General features: G+C 46.2%; 1 protein-coding gene across 4 annotated transcripts in view; it reads left to right on the forward strand.

Moving 5' to 3' along the window:
• Positions 1-19,088, forward strand: part of RGS3 (regulator of G protein signaling 3) — an 805,262-nt gene that overhangs the window by 540,173 nt on the left and 246,001 nt on the right. For all 4 annotated transcript variants that reach the window (XM_069241285.1, XM_069241286.1, XM_069241284.1 and 1 more), the window contains one exon: positions 501-544. In XM_069241285.1, coding sequence (XP_069097386.1) covers positions 501-544 — 44 coding nt within the window. The remainder of the gene's footprint in view (positions 1-500; positions 545-19,088) is intronic.

The following is a 19,088-nucleotide window of genomic DNA, read 5'->3' on the forward strand; positions in this document are numbered from 1 at the left end:
AGATGTATGCAGGAGAGGGTTGGCTACACGCCCTTCAGAAAACCCCTGCAGTGTGTGGCTGTGGTTATATTAACATGTGTATTACAAAAAAGTGGAAATTCACTGAAAAACTCAGTTTACAGGGATGTTATAGTTAGGTTGATGTTTTGCCCATACAAAACCCTAGAAACTCAGCAGTTAGTTATATTTATAGTTATACTATAAGAAACTATAACTTGTGCCAGAAAGTAACTTTAAGGAACAAGTTATAGTTTCTTAACATAATTATAGGTATAAGTATAACTGCTGAAGTTCTAATGTTTTGTATGGGTAAAACATCAACCTAACTATAACGTCACTGTAACCTTTGTTGTTTCCAGTGTGTGTATGTATATAATATTCTTTTTTGAGATACCTAAGAGCTCCTTCTTTTCTTAAAGCACATGTTTGACATACCATATTAAATGTGGCCAATGGTAAATCATTGTTAAAGTTAATGTCTGTCTTTTTGGTTTTGGCAGATCCTTCAGAAGATCTGAGGTTTTCCATTATCTGTTATGCGGAGGTGAGCACTTTGCAAATTTTTCTAGTGACACATCATTCATCTGAATGTCTTTATAATAATCCCAATGATAGCCTCAAGCAATTCTTAAAACTTCATATACTTTTGTTGTAACACAAGTATTCAGTTTAACAAATGGTCAATATTCACACTACAGTTGATCTGCCTACTTTCCTGCCTCGTCTCATACTGTGTGTGGCTATTTGGAGGAGTGTGAAAGTCCTAGCATACAAGGAATCATAGTACAACTTTGAGGATGTATATTCAAAACTGCTAGAGCACTATCACCTATCCATGCATTCCAGTCAAGTTCCTGATTATTTCCTGTACTGGCAGGATGTAGTAAGCTTCCATTTTGTTCATACCATACTCTCCTTTTGCTGTTTCCTCTTCAAGAAAGAAGCATTTATTCTTTCAGAAAGTCCTATGTTCGATGGCATCTGTCGCTGTAGATACGCATGTTCTGCAATAGCTCGCCATCTGGTGTTGGGCCGGAGTGTTACAAGTTGTTTTTCTTCGAAGAAGTCTTTCGAGTCACGGGACCGAGTGACTCCTCCTTTTGTCTCCATTGCGCATGGGCGTCGACTCCATCTTCGATTGTTTTTTTTCCGCCATCGGGTTCGGACGTGTTCCTGTCGCTCCGAGTTTCGGAACGGAAAATTAGCTAATTTCGGAAGATTTTCGTCGGTATTGTTGCGTTCGGGATCGGCGTACTTAGATTCCACACCGCATCAAAGATCGAAGAGCTCCGGTGCCCTTCAGGGTAGTTTTTTCGATCCCCCGTCGGGGCCTGGTCGGCCCGACCGCGTGCTGAAGAACGCCGATGGAACGGACCCCGTTCCGTTTCTGCCCCAAATGCCACAATAAATACCCCTACACAGACCAACACTTGGTCTGCAACCTGTGCCTGTCACCTGAGCACAGCGAAGACACCTGCGAGGCCTGTCGTGCGTTCCGGTCCCGAAAAACACTCCGAGACCGTCGAGCCAGAAGACTTCAGATGGCGTCCGCACCGACAGCCCAACAGGAGTTCGAGGAACAGGAAGAGGAAGGTACCTTCTCGATCCAAGACTCAGACTCCGAAGGATTCGACGATACACAAACCGTGAGTAAGACGTCGAAAACCACACAGAGACACATTTACAAGGCCCAGGGGACGCCACTGCCATCCGGCCATGGCTCCACCCATAAATTCGGTGACCGACCGTCGGCACCGAAAAAGGCCCAAACAGTGCCGAGATCGTCCGACTCCGGTCGAGACACCGGCACGCAGCCTTCTCGGGACCGAGAAAGTGCTGGAGACAAGCCTCGACACCGAGATGCCGGTGTGGACACGGCTCGAAGCCGAGACAGCGGCACCGAAGCAGATCGACGCCGAGAGGTTTCGGCCCCGAAAAAGAAAAAAGTCACCTCGGAGCTGAAAAAACACGCAGACAGGGTTTCGATGCCGAAACAAACTGCAAGCGACCCAGCTTCAGGCTCTTATACAGAAGAGCACTCGCTAACCTCCCAAATGCAAAAGCATAGGTTTGAGGAAGAGCTACAAGCAACTGATGTGGACCATACGCAAAAGCGTATCTTCATACAGCAGGGGACAGGAAAGATAAGCACCCTTCCCCCTATTAGGAGAAAGAGAAGGTTGGAGTTCCAGACTGAACAGACACAACAACCAAAAGTGGTGAAAAGAGTTACCCCACCACCCTCTCCTCCGCCCGTGATTAACGTCTCACCAGCACAAACTCCATCACTCTCCCCAGCTCACACCACCATGAGCCAGGGTGACCAAGATCAGGACGCATGGGACCTATACGACGCCCCAGTGTCAGATAATAGTCCGGAGGCATACCCTACGAAGCCATCTCCACCAGAGGACAGCACCGCGTATTCTCAAGTGGTGGCTAGAGCAGCACAATTTCACAACGTAAGCCTCCACTCAGAACAGGTCGAGGATGATTTTTTATTCAACACACTCTCCTCCACCCACAGCTCGTACCAAAGCCTGCCTATGCTCCCTGGTAGGCTCCGGCACGCAAAAGACATCTTTAAGGAGCCGGTCAAAAGCAGGTCAATCACACCAAGGGTGGAAAAAAAGTATAAGGCGCCTCCTACAGACCCGGTTTTCATCACTACACAGCTGCCACCAGACTCTGTCGTTGTAGGAGCAGCTAGGAAAAGGGCCAACTCTCACACATCTGGAGATGCACCACCCCCAGATAAAGAAAGCCGCAAGTTCGATGCAGCTGGTAAAAGAGTCGCAGCACAAGCTGCAAACCAGTGGCGCATCGCGAACTCCCAGGCACTACTTGCGCGCTATGACAGAGCCCACTGGGACGAGATGCAACATCTCATTGAACATCTGCCCAAGGACTTACAAAATAGGGCAAAACAAGTGGTTGAGGAGGGACAGGCCATTTCCAACAACCAGATCCGCTCCTCCATGGACGCTGCAGATACAGCTGCACGGACAATTAATACATCTGTAACTATCAGAAGGCATGCATGGCTCCGAACGTCTGGATTTAAACCAGAGATTCAACAAGCAGTTCTCAATATGCCTTTTAATGAAAAAGAGCTGTTCGGTCCAGAAGTGGACACAGCGATTGAGAAACTCAAAAAAGATACGGACACTGCCAAAGCCATGGGCGCACTCTACTCCCCGCAGAGCAGAGGGAATTACAGCACATTCCGTAAAACGCCCTTTCGAGGGGGGTTTCGGGGTCAGAGCACACAAGCCAGCACCTCACAAGCAACACCGTCCAGTTACCAGGGACAGTATAGAGGAGGTTTTCGGGGACAATATAGAGGAGGGCAATTCCCTAGAAATAGAGGAAGATTTCAAAGCCCCAAAACCCCTACTACTAAACAGTGACTCACATGTCACTCACCCCCTCCACACAACACCAGTGGGGGGAAGAATAGGTCATTATTACAAAGCGTGGGAGGAAATCACTACAGACACTTGGGTTCTAGCAATTATCCAGCATGGTTATTGCATAGAATTTCTACAATTCCCTCCAAACATACCACCAAAAGCACAAAATTTAACAACACACCACTCCAATCTCCTGGAGATAGAAGTGCAGGCACTATTGCAAAAGAATGCAATCGAATTAGTGCCAAACACACAAATAAACACAGGAGTTTACTCACTGTACTTTCTGATACCAAAGAAGGACAAAACGCTAAGACCAATCCTAGACCTCAGAGTAGTGAACACTTTCATCAAATCGGACCACTTCCACATGGTCACACTACAAGAAGTATTGCCATTGCTAAAACTACACGACTACATGGCAACTTTAGACCTCAAGGACGCTTATTTCCATATACCAATACACCCATCGCACAGGAAATACCTAAGGTTTGTATTCAAAGGAATACATTACCAATTCAAGGTACTGCCTTTCGGATTAACAACCGCACCAAGAGTCTTTACCAAATGCCTAGCGGTAGTCGCTGCACACATAAGAAGGCAGCAAATACATGTGTTCCCATATTTGGACGACTGGCTAATCAAGGCCCATTCGTTCATAGAGTGCTCAAATCACACAAATCAGATCATACAAACCCTCTTCAAACTCGGGTTCACCGTCAACTTTACAAAATCCAACATTCTGCCGCGCAAGGTACAACAATACCTAGGAGCCATAATAGACACATCAAAAGGAGTAGCCACTCCAAGTCCACAAAGAATTCTAAATTTCAACACCATCATACAACGCATGTATCCAACACAAAAGATACAAGCAAAGATGGTATTACAACTCCTAGGATGCTGTCTTCATGCATAGCCATTGTCCCAAACGCAAGACTGCACATGAGGCCCTTACAACAATGCCTAGCATCACAGTGGTCTCAAGCACAGGGTCACCTTCTAGATCTGGTGTTAATAGACCGCCAAACTTACCTCTCGCTTCTGTGGTGGAACAACATAAATTTAAACAAGGGGCGGCCTTTCCAAGACCCAGTGCCACAATACGTAATAACAACAGATGCTTCCATGACAGGGTGGGGAGCACACCTCGATCAACACAGCATACAAGGACAATGGAACGTACATCAAACAAAACTGCATATCAATCACCTAGAACTTCTAGCAGTTTTTCAAGCACTAAAAGCTTTCCAACCAATAATAGTTCACAAATACATTCTCGTCAAAACAGACAACATGACAACAATGTATTATCTAAACAAGCAGGGGGGACGCACTCCACGCAGTTAAGTCTGCTAGCACAAAAGATTTGGCGTTGGGCAATTCACAACCAAATTCGCCTAATAGCACAATTTATACCAGGGATCCAAAATCAACTCGCAGACAATCTCTCTCGAGATCACCAACAGGTCCACGAATGGGAGATTCACCCCCAAATTCTGAACACTTATTTCAAACTCTGGGGAACACCTCAGATAGACTTGTTTGCGACAAGGGAGAACGCAAAATGCCAAAACTTCGCATCCAGATACCCACACGAACAATCCCAAGGCAATGCCCTATGGATGAACTGGTCAGGGATATTTGCTTACGCTTTTCCTCCTCTCCCTCTCCTTCCTTACCTGGTAAACAAACTCAGTCAAAGCAAACTCAAACTCATATTGATAGCACCAACTTGGGCAAGGCAACCCTGGTACACAACGCTGCTAGACCTATCAGTGGTACCCTGCATCAAATTGCCCAACAGGCCAGATCTGTTGACACAGCACAACCAAAAGATCAGACACCCAGATCCAGCATCGCTGAATCTAGCAATCTGGCTCCTGAAATCCTAGAATTCGGGCACTTACAACTTACCCAAGAATGTATGGAAGTCATAAAACAAGCTAGAAGGCCATCCACCAGGCACTGCTATGCAAGTAAATGGAAGAGGTTTGTTTGCTACTGCCATATTAATCAAATACAACCATTACACACAACTCCAGAAAATGTAGTGGGTTACTTGCTTCACTTACAAAAATCTAACCTGGCTTTCTCTTCCATTAAAATACACCTTGCAGCAATATCTGCATACCTGCAGACTACCTATTCAACTTCCCTATATAAGATACCAGTCATTAAATCATTCATGGAGGGCCTTAGGAGAATTATACCACCAAGAACACCACCTGTTCCTTCATGGAACCTAAATGTTGTCCTAACTAGACTTATGGGTCCACCTTTTGAACCCATGCACTCCTGCGACATACAGTTCCTAACCTGGAAGGTGGCATTTCTCATCGCCATTACTTCCCTAAGAAGAGTAAGCGAGATTCAGGCGTTTACAATACAGGAACCTTTTATACAACTACACAAAAATAAAGTCGTCCTAAGGACCAATCCTAAATTTTTGCCAAAGGTTATTTCACCGTTCCATCTAAATCAAACAGTGGAACTTCCAGTGTTTTTTCCACAGCCAGATACCGTAGCTGAAAGGGCACTACATACATTAGATGTCAAAAGAGCATTGATGTATTACATTGACAGAACAAAAAACATCAGAAAGACTAAACAACTATTTATTGCATTTCAAAAACCTCATGCAGGAAACCCAATATCAAAACAAGGTATAGCCAGATGGATAGTTAAATGCATCCAAATCTGCTACCTTAAAGCTAAACGACAGCTGCCCATTACACCAAGGGCACACTCAACCAGAAAGAAAGGTGCTACCATGGCCTTTCTAGGAAACATCCCAATGCAAGAAATATGTAAGGCAGCCACATGGTCTACGCCTCACACATTCACCAAGCACTACTGTGTAGACGTGTTATCCGCACAACAAGCCACAGTAGGTCAAGCCGTATTAAGAACATTATTTCACACTACTTCCACTCCTACAGGCTGATCCACCGCTTTTGGGGAAATAACTGCTTACTAGTCTATGCAGAACATGCGTATCTACAGCGACAGATGCCATCGAACTGAAAATGTCACTTACCCAGTGTACACCTGTTCGTGGCATCAGTCGCAGTAGATTCGCATGTGCCCACCCGCCTCCCCGGGAGCCTGTAGCAGTTTGGAAGTTACCTTCAATTATTTATATATGTATCATCTCAACCTTAAATAGGTGCATACTTAGTCACTCCATTGCATGGGCACTATTACTACAATTCAACTCCTACCTCACCCTCTGCGGGGAAAAACAATCGAAGATGGAGTCGACGCCCATGCGCAATGGAGACAAAAGGAGGAGTCACTCGGTCCCGTGACTCGAAAGACTTCTTCGAAGAAAAACAACTTGTAACACTCCGGCCCAACACCAGATGGCGAGCTATTGCAGAACATGCGAATCTACTGCGACTGATGCCACGAACAGATGTACACTGGGTAAGTGACATTTTCATTATCTATACAGAGCCAGCGTTTCTTGGAAACCTCCATGTGGTGGACCTGTGTGTTATTCATTTTCTACTATCATTCTGCTGGTATTTGTTTAAAAAACTGCCCATGATGACGAAGAGACCCCTATGGAAGGCAACCCTTGACTTTGTGATGACACAGAAGTTTTTAACAACTAGGTGAGGGTGAGGTCGCACTGGGTGCAGAATCCAGGTTGGCTAAGCGTTAGTGCAAGTTTACATCCTTTGTTCTATTGCCCTTCACAACTCTGCTGCAATACCTTAATTATCTTTGTCAGATCCATCAAAACCTTCCTTTTGCTTTGTAGCAAGCCCTCAGTTGTTAATCACAATGATGTTAACACTGGGCATCTTTGGTCTTCAGTGCATCTTCCAATTTCAACAGACTTGTAAATGTAACCAATATGCCATTTCTTTCACACTATGACCAAGAACACTATTTGTGAGTTCATACATTCTATCGTGCTGAGTCTTTTCTTGATAAGATGGTTTAAGAAATAAAGTAAGAATCAGCCTTTAAGAAAACTAACTCAGTTTCTGAGAAACATCAAGAGGAAAGCATTTTAATCCCCAAAAACCCTTTTAAGGTCTCATCTTTCATAAATGCTCAATATATATCAAAGATTTAGCTGTTATGCAGCATCATGCACCCAAAAGACTAAGTGGAAGCTTACATAGGTGCACCTGATTTGGAAAATAAATCACCGCATACAGCTAGGCATGTCTTTGTGGTTATTACTTAATTTAAGCACATGTTGAATTTGGTTCCAACTCAAACGCTGGTCATTTCAGGTTATCACTTTCTTAAACATCAAACCTTTAATTCGAAATTGATATTTGTCACAGAACAATCTCTCTCTGGCAGTATTAGGCTTGTTTGTAGGCTTTCATTTTTAAGGTATCCAGGACAGAACACTCAGGAGTAAACTTTTGTGTTTTTTTAAGTTATGCATATTTATTAAAGACAGTGGATGCCAGGTTTCACTGCACTACAGCAAAAGCAATGTTGACATCCGGTGTAAGGCTGAGAGTATTAAAATAAAGACCCTCGTCGGAAACAGAAATAATCAAACGAACCGTGCATTTTATTTTTGCTGGCTACGGTCACTTCAGGCACAGTGTGAAGTCACTGAAGAGCCATACGGTGCCACCTACTATTACTCTGGGAGCTTTGTTAAAAAAAAAAAAAGTCCAGATCCTGATAGGGGCATTTTAAAGTTAAGGGATCTTCAGTTAGAGTATCCACCAGAAAGAATGTTACAGAATTGAAGTACATTTTTCATCTAAAACTTATCCTGTTTACTGAAAAGGAAGGCTTTGAGTGACTTCCTGAATTTCAGTAAACTAGGTTCTGCTCACCATTTCAATGCTAACCCATTCCCTCATTTTCCTATGCCTACTGAGAAAGTGTTCTCCCCATAGGTGACTGTTCTTCTGCTGACTAGCTGGAGTAAAGGTTGGTGTACGGAAAGAAATCTGCGGCCAGACTGATAATACCTAAACTTGGGTTCGCAGACCTCAGATGTGTTTGCACAGACTGCCTTGTAGAGGATGGTCAGCAGTCTAAAATACATGTCTTGTGTGATGGGCTGCCCATGCAAAGATCCTAGGTTCTGTATAACAAGTTTGCTTTAGTGCAAACCCAGATAAGCGTGATAGCGGGGTTTTGAACTAGGTGAGAACAGTGTAATAATTTGGCTGGGCCAAATATTTATATGATTTCCCCATAGCCAAGACAGTTTTGAAATACAACATTGACAACTAGGGTATGTCATGCATTGATAAAGGGATGTTTCTAATTCGAAATTTTCTGTTGGTAAAAACAGGAGTTTGCAATTTTGGGTCCCCAATGATTGCGCTGCGTCCAGGTAAAGTGTCGCTTTTGTATGTAATTAATCGGTATGGGCTGAATGGGAATATGGACTGAGGCCAGACAACCTTCTCCCAGGTGTTCATGGCATTGGTGATAAGTAGTAGCTTTGTTTTCGTGTGACTGAGCGTTAAACGATTTTAGATCTTCACAGAAGTGTTGGAGTCAGGAAACGTTGATTTGTCTTGTGCTCCTAATGCTCTTACTGGTGGGGCACAAAACCAAGAACCTTATAGTACATATAGACTTTTTCCCCAACTGAATGGAGGAGCTTGTCTGTGGTTCTCTTGAATACTTTGAAAATAAATGGTGAAAGTAGTGACCCTAATGTGACACTGCAGCTCATTTTCTACAGCTTACAGGTGGAATGTAACATGTCAGTTTAAAGTCTATTTTCAAGAAATGACTGCTCCAGTTAAAACAGCTGGTGTATGTGGTATTTGTAGACCTATGCTGCATCTCCTACAATGATCCCCAGCTAGCTATTGTGGTTCACTCTATTTGATCTTGGCATCCTACCTGGAATCCTATCAATATTGATCAGATTGCATGATGGAAAGTTTTCAAAGAATTGCTGAAGTCCAGCTGGGACACCCCCAGACTGTTTCCGGTGTCATGTCAGGGAGGAGAGGGATGTGGGCAACAGAGCTGCTCTCTTGCACCCATTTTATTTTCTCAACAGTGTTGTAGAGTATTCTTAATTCTTATAAGTGACAATTTAGTCCTTGGAGGGACTATAATGGCAACAGCCCTATTTGATGATGACTCTCTTCTGATCTCAAAGGACCCTTTTTGCTTCCAGAATCATCTAATCATATTTGAAGAATTCTGTTTTTAATAATAAACATGGCAGAAACCAAACTGAAGATGTTTAGCCACACTACAGAATGAAGGACAACTTCATATCAAATTCCTACTCTCTTGAACCGGTTTCTTACTTTCCCTATTTTAGCATCAACTTTTTGCTTTAAGTAAGTTGTAGGCAACACCTGAACCACTTTAGAAATTTGATGGCCCAGCGCACTGGGTGCCAGTAATGGGTGGGGCTGGGTGCGGGGGGGCATATAATCCATCCAGACTTGGCAGGGTACAAGGCTTAATGTCAAAGTGCTGCTCTGTATGGCACGGAGCTGTGGGGATTCTCTAATGTCTCAGACTTATCGCTGTGTGAACTGGGATTCCATTAAGCAGTTACTAACATTGCCACCAAGAGAACCAAGAACACAAACCTTGGTATTTTGGACTTTAGGCCTGTTGCAGGGGTAAGACCCCTGTTATACTGGGCCAGGCCATGGTGTACCCAAGAGCTGAAGACATTCAGGGAGGCTTTGCAGGATGCGTGGTCCCTGGCTGCTTGGTGGATCTCTGGGCTGGTTAAGTCTCATCCAGACCGAGCAGTCTATGCTGGGGCTGTCTGAACTTAGGGGTTATCCTAATTCCATTGCTGCTGACGCCATCTATGTGATAAAACACAGTTATGAGAAACACCTCTGGATACTTAGTTATGCAACCAACAATTGTTTCTTTAATCAGGAACTTTATTTTATGGAAATCTGTCCTGGACCTTGAGCCAATACCTAGACGTAATTGTATCAACAACATCCAGATCACTTTATCTAAACTCTGATATGAAACTTTCCAACTGAATTGCTTGATATACCAATGGGGCCTAATCACTGCCAAACAGCGCCCCCTTTGTACCACAAATTTTGAGATCAAAATGCACTTTCTTTTCTTTTATCCATAATATGTGATCCCTTTGCTAAATTGATTCATACTAAAGATTGTGGATGTTTGCACAGTGTGATCAGCCTTATTAAAATTTGATATTTCAGAGCTAGTAGTGTTTGCATTAACATAGTTTTTTGCATGTCGCCTGAAAACACAGGTCCCACTTCCGAAGGCAAAGACATGAGATTATGAGCAGTTTTCCACTTAACGCTTATATGGTTTCTTATTTTTACAATTTGGAATTCAACAGATCTTATAGTTTTGGCTTGCTAATTTCCCCAAATTCTATTGATAAATACTTGATGTTATTGCATTTGTCATACTGACTATGTACCATACTGTTTTATTTGCATAGTTTTATGGGCTTTGTATCAAGCTAAACTACTCTTGATTGAACAGTACTGTTCCAGCAAAGTCAGTCTTTAGGAAGGTATGTTCAATAATGTCCAATGTCACTGACATTTCTAAATAAAGTCAAGGACTCACTATCGCTGTTATCAACAACTTTGCATGAATCGCCTGGTACCCATATCACAACTAACTGTGGGGTAGCCTGCTTGAAATCCTGACTGAAATGGATCTAGCAGACCTTAGACATTGGGCTAGAATTATAAATGAACTAAGAACATCCGTTCCAATAAATTATCTGAGTCAAGGAATGAGGATGTTGGGTTGTGGCCCTGGTAACATCTATCACAATAGTTACTATTGAATGAAGAAAGAGTGAATGGCTAAAAGCACAACAGTTGCTGTATGTTGACTGCTTTAACCATTAATAGTCAAGTAACTTTAATTAGAAGCACGGATATTCTTCCCTGAATGCAGATGAGGTTCCTACAGAAAATGCTTACAGGTGTGGTTGTGCTCAGACAAGGCAGCTGGTGTTTGCGTTGCTTCACAGTGAGTCTCAAGTGTTATCTGGTAGTTGCAGTATTTTACATCTGTAAGAAATTGGGTTCTTGGTTGACTGGGATGTGAGCACTGGTAAAGCAACAGCCACAATCCTTTGCAGGGTGAACCACAAAATGTCACTATGTGAACCTGTGGTTATCCCTGGGTAGCTTGGCACACAAAGCTGTGAGCATAAACTTGGAGGCAATGTGTGAAGTATTTATGCAGCACACAAACAGTCATAAAGTGAAAGAAACACAAGAAAAACTCCAAACCAGTACAGAAAGAGTCAATTTGGATACATTACTTGACACCACAAAAACAAAAATCCAAACAGTGGAGGTGCAGTTATGAATTTTTAAAGATTTTAGTAAAAACTAGTGCCTAAAACATCAAGTCGCCAACCACAGACATTCTGAGAAAGTATATGTTCAGCAAGTCAAGGCTGCAGTAGGTGTCCGAGAATGGAACACCATCATCGTAAAGCCTTGGGTCAAAGCCACAGTGAAGATTTGTACTTAGGACTTACTTGTCAAAATGGAAGTTGAAAATCTCCAGCGGGACGAAGCAGGGGGCTCTAGCCAAAGACCGTTCTACCAAGCCAGATTCCCCTTTGGCGAAGGACCACTGAAAAGGATTTGCTGCTGCAGAGAAGAATTAGAGGGACAAGACCTGAAGTCAATCCGACCAGCGATGCACCTCAGGCAGATAGGCAAGCAGGTTATCCCATTCTCCTCCAGGTTCTCCGGCCACTTTTTAGCCAAACCTTTTCTAAATCCCCACTTTTGGATTTTGGTTATCTGGTCACCTTTAGTACCTCTTCCAAGGGTTCAGGACTGGAGGGGCACAACTTGGAGTATCTGATAGAGACTTCTAGTTGCAGATTCCTGCGTTGGACTGGATCCGGAGATTTTATCTTCGAGCAATACCCTTGCGCATCAGTAGGTGGTGTCGGTCGACTCCACTGGCTTCGTTGGCGTCGTAGTCACTGTGATGATGCCGGGAGTAGTACATAGATACAGGGCAGTGACTTCAGTTCTGTTCTTTCCGCGCAATGTGCTGATCCGGAGAGTGCTACCCTGGTCTCTTTTTGACCGACTTCTGCCCTTTTGTTGAGTTTTTTGGTGCATTTTTTGGTGGTCGTGGATGTCCCTGAAGACCGGTTTCAAACTGTGCGAGAACAGTCACCGCATGATGTTGGTGACGGATCCGCATCGGGTCTGTTTGTGGTGCCTGGAGCGTGACCACGACCCAAAGCCATCCCCCCGAAGGCCTTGAGGGAGCGGTCCCGCAAGCTTATGGCGGCCCGACGCTCGACTCTGCATAGGTCCCGGTCTCGCTCGAGGGGAAGGTCTTGAGACCGCTCGCAGAGCCACCACCATTCTTCTTCCTCGAAGTCTTCGGGACAGGGTAAGAAGAAGTAGAAGAGCTCCCGTCACCCTTCGACTTCACCCCGTCACTCGGCTGATACAACATGGGAGAAGTGTCCACGCTTGAGGCCTCCATCTTCGCAGCTAGCTTCTGGGTGTGCTCCACACCTCCCTGAGATTCCGGGAGCTGGAGTGACCCCAATTAAGGGAATTCTATGAGGCCATGCGCCTCATTTATGGGCAGGCCGACCACGATACAACAGCTTCGGGCCCAATGGGTTCGGTCGGGGGGGCTTCGGGTTCCGCTGCGGCTCCATATGTGCTGTCTGATCCGCACCGGCGCTGGTCATACCATTATACCATTGAGACCTTCCCCGGCGCCCGTTCGGTTGTCGACGCTCCCGACGAAGGTGGTGCCCACCGTTGACGTCGACCCGATCCTCATCCCCGACGACTGAGTCGGACCGGCGTCAGCCGACGCCGCCTCAGTCTTCGATGGGGACTATTTACCCCAGGTAGGATTCTGACCCTTTTTCATGTTGGTACCAATGTGAGGAAGGATTAGAGGGGTCCCTGGACCCTTATGAATACCAGGATGACCTTAATTTGGACTGGGCACAGGAGTTGGGTGAAGCCAGTGGCCTGGACACTTCTCCTGATGCTGGCATGCTGTCTCCTACCGTGGCTACTGTGGAGGGAGCGACTTATTCTATGGTGTCAGTAGGGCGGCTGAGGTCCTCTGCCTTGAGCTGCCTACTGTTCAGGTCAGGTCAAATCTCCTGACGAAGGTGCTTCAGCCAGGGGCTTCCCATCTGAGCCTCTTCTGCCATGCATTGAAGCCCTCACTGATGTCCTATTGGGTATTTGGTCCAGACCCAGCACAGGGGCTCCTGTGAACAGGACTATTGCACGCCGCCATCGACCTACCCCGACTGACCCTAAATTCCTGTCCCAACACCCTATGCCTGAGAACCTTGGCATCCAGGCATCCTCATCCTCTTCCTCGGGTGCATTCCCTTCCGCATCCCCGTATAGGGAAACAAAAAGGCTGGAACAGTTTGGGAAAAAGATGTTTTCTTCTTCCAGTCTCGCGCTGCGGTCCGTGAACACTGCATGCCTTTTGGGCTGTTATACCCACTCTCTGTGGGACACAGTCACGCAGGTTCTGCCGCAGATACCGAAGGAAGCCTGTGCTGTTGTCTCCCAAGCTTTCACCAATGGGAGACATGTGGCAAAGTTCTTGATCAGATGAGGCTGGACACGACTATTTCTCTCTAGGTAGATTGGTTGCGACGATAGTGGCCTTGAGGTGCCATGCCTGGTTGAGTACATCTGTTTTTTTGGGGGGATGTCCAACAGACTCTTATAGACATGCCCTTTGTTGGCTCCCGTCTCTTTGGAGACAAAGGGGACTCAGCTTTGGAGAGGGACGTGGAATCCCGCGTGGGACAGGGAACCAGAGGTCTGCACTGTCTACCCCTACCCCCACTGCAGCCTCCAAACGCTCCTAGTTCATCCCCTCACTCTGGTCCAATTGGCGGCAGGATTCGCCATCACCTGCCATACTGGAGGAATCCATCACTACGGACAGGTGGGTTTTGCAGATCATTCGAAGGGGCTACTCCCTCCCCTTCGAATCTGCCCCACCGCTATGCCTCCATCAGTCAGCCATATTCTGGAAGATCATTTGGCACTTCTTTGCCAGGAAGTTGCGGCTCTCTTGGCCAAGAGAAGGTACCTGCCCGAGAAGTAGGTCGTAGTTATTCCCGCTACTTTCTGGTGCCCAAAAAAGACAAGGGCTTACGTCCTATCCTAGACCTTCGGGACCTCAATCTCTTCTTCAAAAAGAAGAAATTCAGAATGCTCACCCTGGCTCAGGTCCCGTCTGTCTTGGATCCAGGAGAGTGGATGGTAGTGTTGGACTTGCAGGATGCTTATTTCCACATTGCCACCCTGCCTGCCCACAGACGTGACCTACGATTTGTGGTAGGTCACGAGCACTTTCAATTTACCGTGCTCCCCTTTGGCCTTACCAGCGCCCCTCGGGTGTTCCTGAAAGTGATGGCGGCGGTTACAGCTCATGTGTGCAGGTTGGGGGTTTCAGTCTTTCCCTACCTCGATGACTGGCTGTTGAAGGCGGACTCACCCCAGAAAGTTAACTTCCACATTCAGACAACAGTGATCCTCCTGCACACGCTGGGGTTCACTATAAACATGTCGAAGTCACACCTGACCCCCTCTCAGATGCTCCCTTTCATCTGAGCTGTTCTGGACACAGTGTAGTTTCTGACCTATCCTCCCGAAAAGCGAGTCAAAGATATTCAGGCTATGATTCCGATCTTTCAGTCTCTGTCTTGGGTTTCAGTGAGACTGACTCTGAGGCTGCTAGGCTTCATGGCATGAAGCACCTGCAGGATGCAGGAGGCCAGGTGGCATATGCGGGCTCTGCACTGGGACTTGACGTTCCAGTGAGCGCAGCATCAGGGAAATCTCTCCGACATGGTCCAGATCTTGGAGGGGACTGCGAAAGACCTGCAGTGGTGGCTTTCAAATCCACATTGTGTCCACAGCGGATCCCTCTCCAGCTGGATCTATCCATAGTGACGGATGCGTCACTTCTGGGATGGGGCGGCCACATTGGAAAGGGTGGAAGATCAGAGGCCTTTGGTCTCCGGCGAAGTCTGGGCTCCATATCAGTCTTCAGGAGATCCGGGCAATCAGGCTTGCGTTGAAAACATCTCTTCCCCCTCTCAAAGGGAAAGTAGTGCAAGTGTTCACGGACAACATTGCTGCCATGTGGTACTGCAACAAACAGGGCAGAGTAGGGTGCTGGACGCTTTGTCAGGAGGCACTACGCGTCTGGACATGGCTGGAACATCAGAACATTACCCTGGTGGTTCAACACCTGGCGGGCTCTCTGAATGCCAGAGCAGACGAACTCAGTTGTCGCTGCATAGCCGTTCACGAATGGTGTCTCCATCTGGAAGTGGCGCAAGGTCTCTTTGAGCAGTGTGGAGAGCCTTGGTTAGATGTGTTCGCTTCTGCAGGGAATGCGCATTGTCAGCTCTTTTGCACGTTGGAGTTTCCAAAGCGGCACTCGCCTATACCACTTCTGCCCAGAGTTCTCAGAAAGATCAGGAACGACCCAGCCCAAGTCTTCTTGGTGGCTCCGGCCTGAGTGTGAAGTGTATAGTATCCAGAGCTATTGAGCATGGCCATCGATCCTCCACTCAGAGTGCGTCTTCGGGAGGATCTTCTGTCGCAGCAGCAGGGGACGGTTCTCCACCCCAACCTGTTCAATCTCCGCCTTCATGCGTGGGGATTGAGCGGCAGCAGTTGAAGGCTCTTGACATTCCACCCGAAGTCTGTGATGTTATCTTGGCAACCAGGTGTCCCTCCACTAAACGGTGTACGGCTGTCGTTGGCATACATTTTTTGGCTTGGTGTACCAACAAATCTGTTGACCCCCCTGTCTGCTCCTCTTTCTGAGATTCTTTTGTTCCTTCTTTCTTTAGCTCAGCAGTGCTCTGCTTTGGGCACCCTTAAAGGGTATTTATCTGCCATTTCGGCCTTTCTTAGATTACCTGATCAGCCCTCACTCTTTAAATCTTCTATCGTGAGTAGATTCCTAAAAGGTCTCACCCATTTATTTCTTCCCACTCCATTTATCATGCCTCAGTGGGAGCTCAATCTTGTCCTTGCTTATTTAATGTGTACTCCCTTTGAGCCGATGCACTATTGTCCCTTATGGCTCCTAACCTTCAAAAATGTCTTACTTGTTGCCATCTCTTCTGCTTGCAGGGTGAGTGAGCTTCAGGCCCTTTCGTCCAAACCTCCATTCTTGTCTGTGCACCCTGACAAAGTGGTGTTGTGCACTAAGGCTTCCTTCCTTCCCAAGGTGGTTATGCCTTTTTATGTAGGCCAGTCCATTACCCTGCCTACTTTTTTTACACACCCTCACATCCTTCCCATGAGGAGAAGAGACTCCACCGTCTGGACCCAAAAAAGAGCGTTGGCATTCTATCTTAATCGTATTAGGTTACCTGATCAGACTTCACTCTTTAAGTCTCCTATCGTCAATCAATTCCTTAAAGTTCTCACCCATTTGTTTCCTCCCACTCCATTTATCATGCCTCAGTGGGACCTCAAGCTTGTCCTTACTTTCTTAATGTGTACTCCATTCAAGCTGATGCACAATTGTCCATTATGGCTCCTTACTTTCAAGACCGTTTTTAGGGTCGAGACTGCGGTTTCGCTAAGCGAGACCCTTTCGTTACTAAAAAGGGCTCGGAGCCCCGTCCACGTCACGTCATTGGTTCATGGGCTTGCCTGTTAGAATCTGCTTGATTTCATTAGTGGAAGGTATGCACACGTCATGCCTTTTTCGGTGGCATCGACCAAGTACAGAAAACATGCGAGTCTCGCTGTTTTCCGTCCGGCCCGTGGACTCCTTTTTCTCTCTTTTACCAGCGCCATCTCGTTTATCAGAAGTTGAGCGCTTTCCATAATATCAACCCTGTTACCAACACAGTTAATTGCACTTTTCCGGTTAGTGCATAAATGCACTTTTGCCAATAGGTTTAATTACCAGTGAAAAGTCGGGTTAGGAGTTTACAACGCTGTCAGCTCTAACACGAGCAAACGCGAGACCCGTTGCATTGCAAATGCTTGTTCTTCTTGCCATTACTTCTGCTTGCAGAGTGAGTCAGCTTCAGGCTCTTTCTTCAAAGCCCCCATACTTGTCTCTGCACCCTGACAAAGTGGTGTTGCGCACTAAAGCTTCCTTCTTTCCCAAGATCTTTAGGCCTTTTCATGAAGGCCAGTCCATCACCTTGCCTACTTTTTACACACACCCACATCCTTCTCATGAGGAGGAGGAGAGACTCCACAGTCTGGACCCAAAAAGAGCGTTGGCGTTCTATCTAATTCATACTAAAGATTTCCGGGTGGACAATCAACTCTTTGTCGGGTATGTGGGTGCGAGGAAAGGGAAGGCGGTGCAAAAACTTACCATCTTTTGATGGGTACTTCTTTTCAACAAGAGGTGCTACGCTTTGGCCAAGGCAAGAAGCCTGAGGGCTTTGGGCGCTCATTCCCCCAGAGTAACTGCTGCTTCCTCTGCGTTAGCATGCAGAGTTCCTGACCTGGATATCTGCCAGGCGGCTACATGGGCATCCTTGCACACGTTTGCTAAAGATTACTGCCTGGACAGTCGGGACGGCTACTTTGGTCATTCAGTCCTGCAGGACTTTCTAGTATGATCTTTGTTCGCAACCCACCTCCGAGGATGGCATTGCTTGGGTTTCTCTTCTAAGGTAAGGAATCTGCAAATAGAAGTATCTATCAGATGTACAAGTTACTTACCTTCGGTAACAATATAACTGGTATAGACATTTTCTAGTTGCAGATTCCTTACCAGCCCTCCCATCCTCCTGACTAAGGTAAGGAATCCGCGACTAGAATATGTCCCTACCAGATATATGGTTACCGAAGGTAAGTAACTTGTACCTCAGGACTCACTCATGGTGGGTCCTGATGTGGGTTCAAGATGTAGGAGTCCTTTTGTGTCTCTTTGGCTCTGAACAGGAGGTCAGCAACCTAGTGTTTGTGAGTAACTCTAAAGGTCCTGGGACAGAGGAAAATCCAGTACCTGTACCCGGGCAGAAGACAGCAGGGCAGCAATCCAGCAGGGCATCCGTTCTTCAGAGCTGCAGTCCAGCGGAGTAGCAGTCCTAGCAGCATGGCAGTCCTTCCTAGTAGAAGTGTACTGATGAGGTGGTGTCTGAGGTCGTACTTTTCTACTGTGGTGCCCTAGTTCTGGGAGGTGGAAAAAGCTTATAAACAGTGGCTGTGAAGTGCATGGAATTTCCTGCCTTCCCCTACCCAGTTTCCAAGCTGGCTGCAGTAACAATGTTTATGTGAAGGCAGAGCAGTGTAATCAAAACTTGACTTTACTTCAAATAGGGTTTATTCTTACAATTCCAACGACCCCAAACATGACACAGCAGCTGGCTCCCAATTGGAAATTACAGCTTAATAAATGTAATAAGGAAATCCCCTGTGTTGTCCTACGGGAAGGGTGGCCTCAGGGTATTGAAAAATGAATGTGGGAGATTTTCGCAACCAGGACAGGTAAAGCTTAAAGTACATGTCTAACCTTTTAATTACATAGCACCAAGCCCTATCTGCTATCTAGGTCCTACCCATGGGGTGGTGTTGACATTGGAGTTTAGAACTGCATTCAGGTTGCATTGGCAGACCTGGTACATGTTTTAAGGTGCTACTTCAGTGGGTGGCACAATAAGTGCTTCGGGCCCACTGGCAGGCCCTGGGTATATTGTATACCGCTCTA

The sequence above is a fragment of the Pleurodeles waltl genome, chromosome 6 (genome assembly GCF_031143425.1).
Source record: "Pleurodeles waltl isolate 20211129_DDA chromosome 6, aPleWal1.hap1.20221129, whole genome shotgun sequence".
In the NCBI taxonomy this organism is placed as follows: Eukaryota; Metazoa; Chordata; class Amphibia; order Caudata; family Salamandridae; genus Pleurodeles; species Pleurodeles waltl.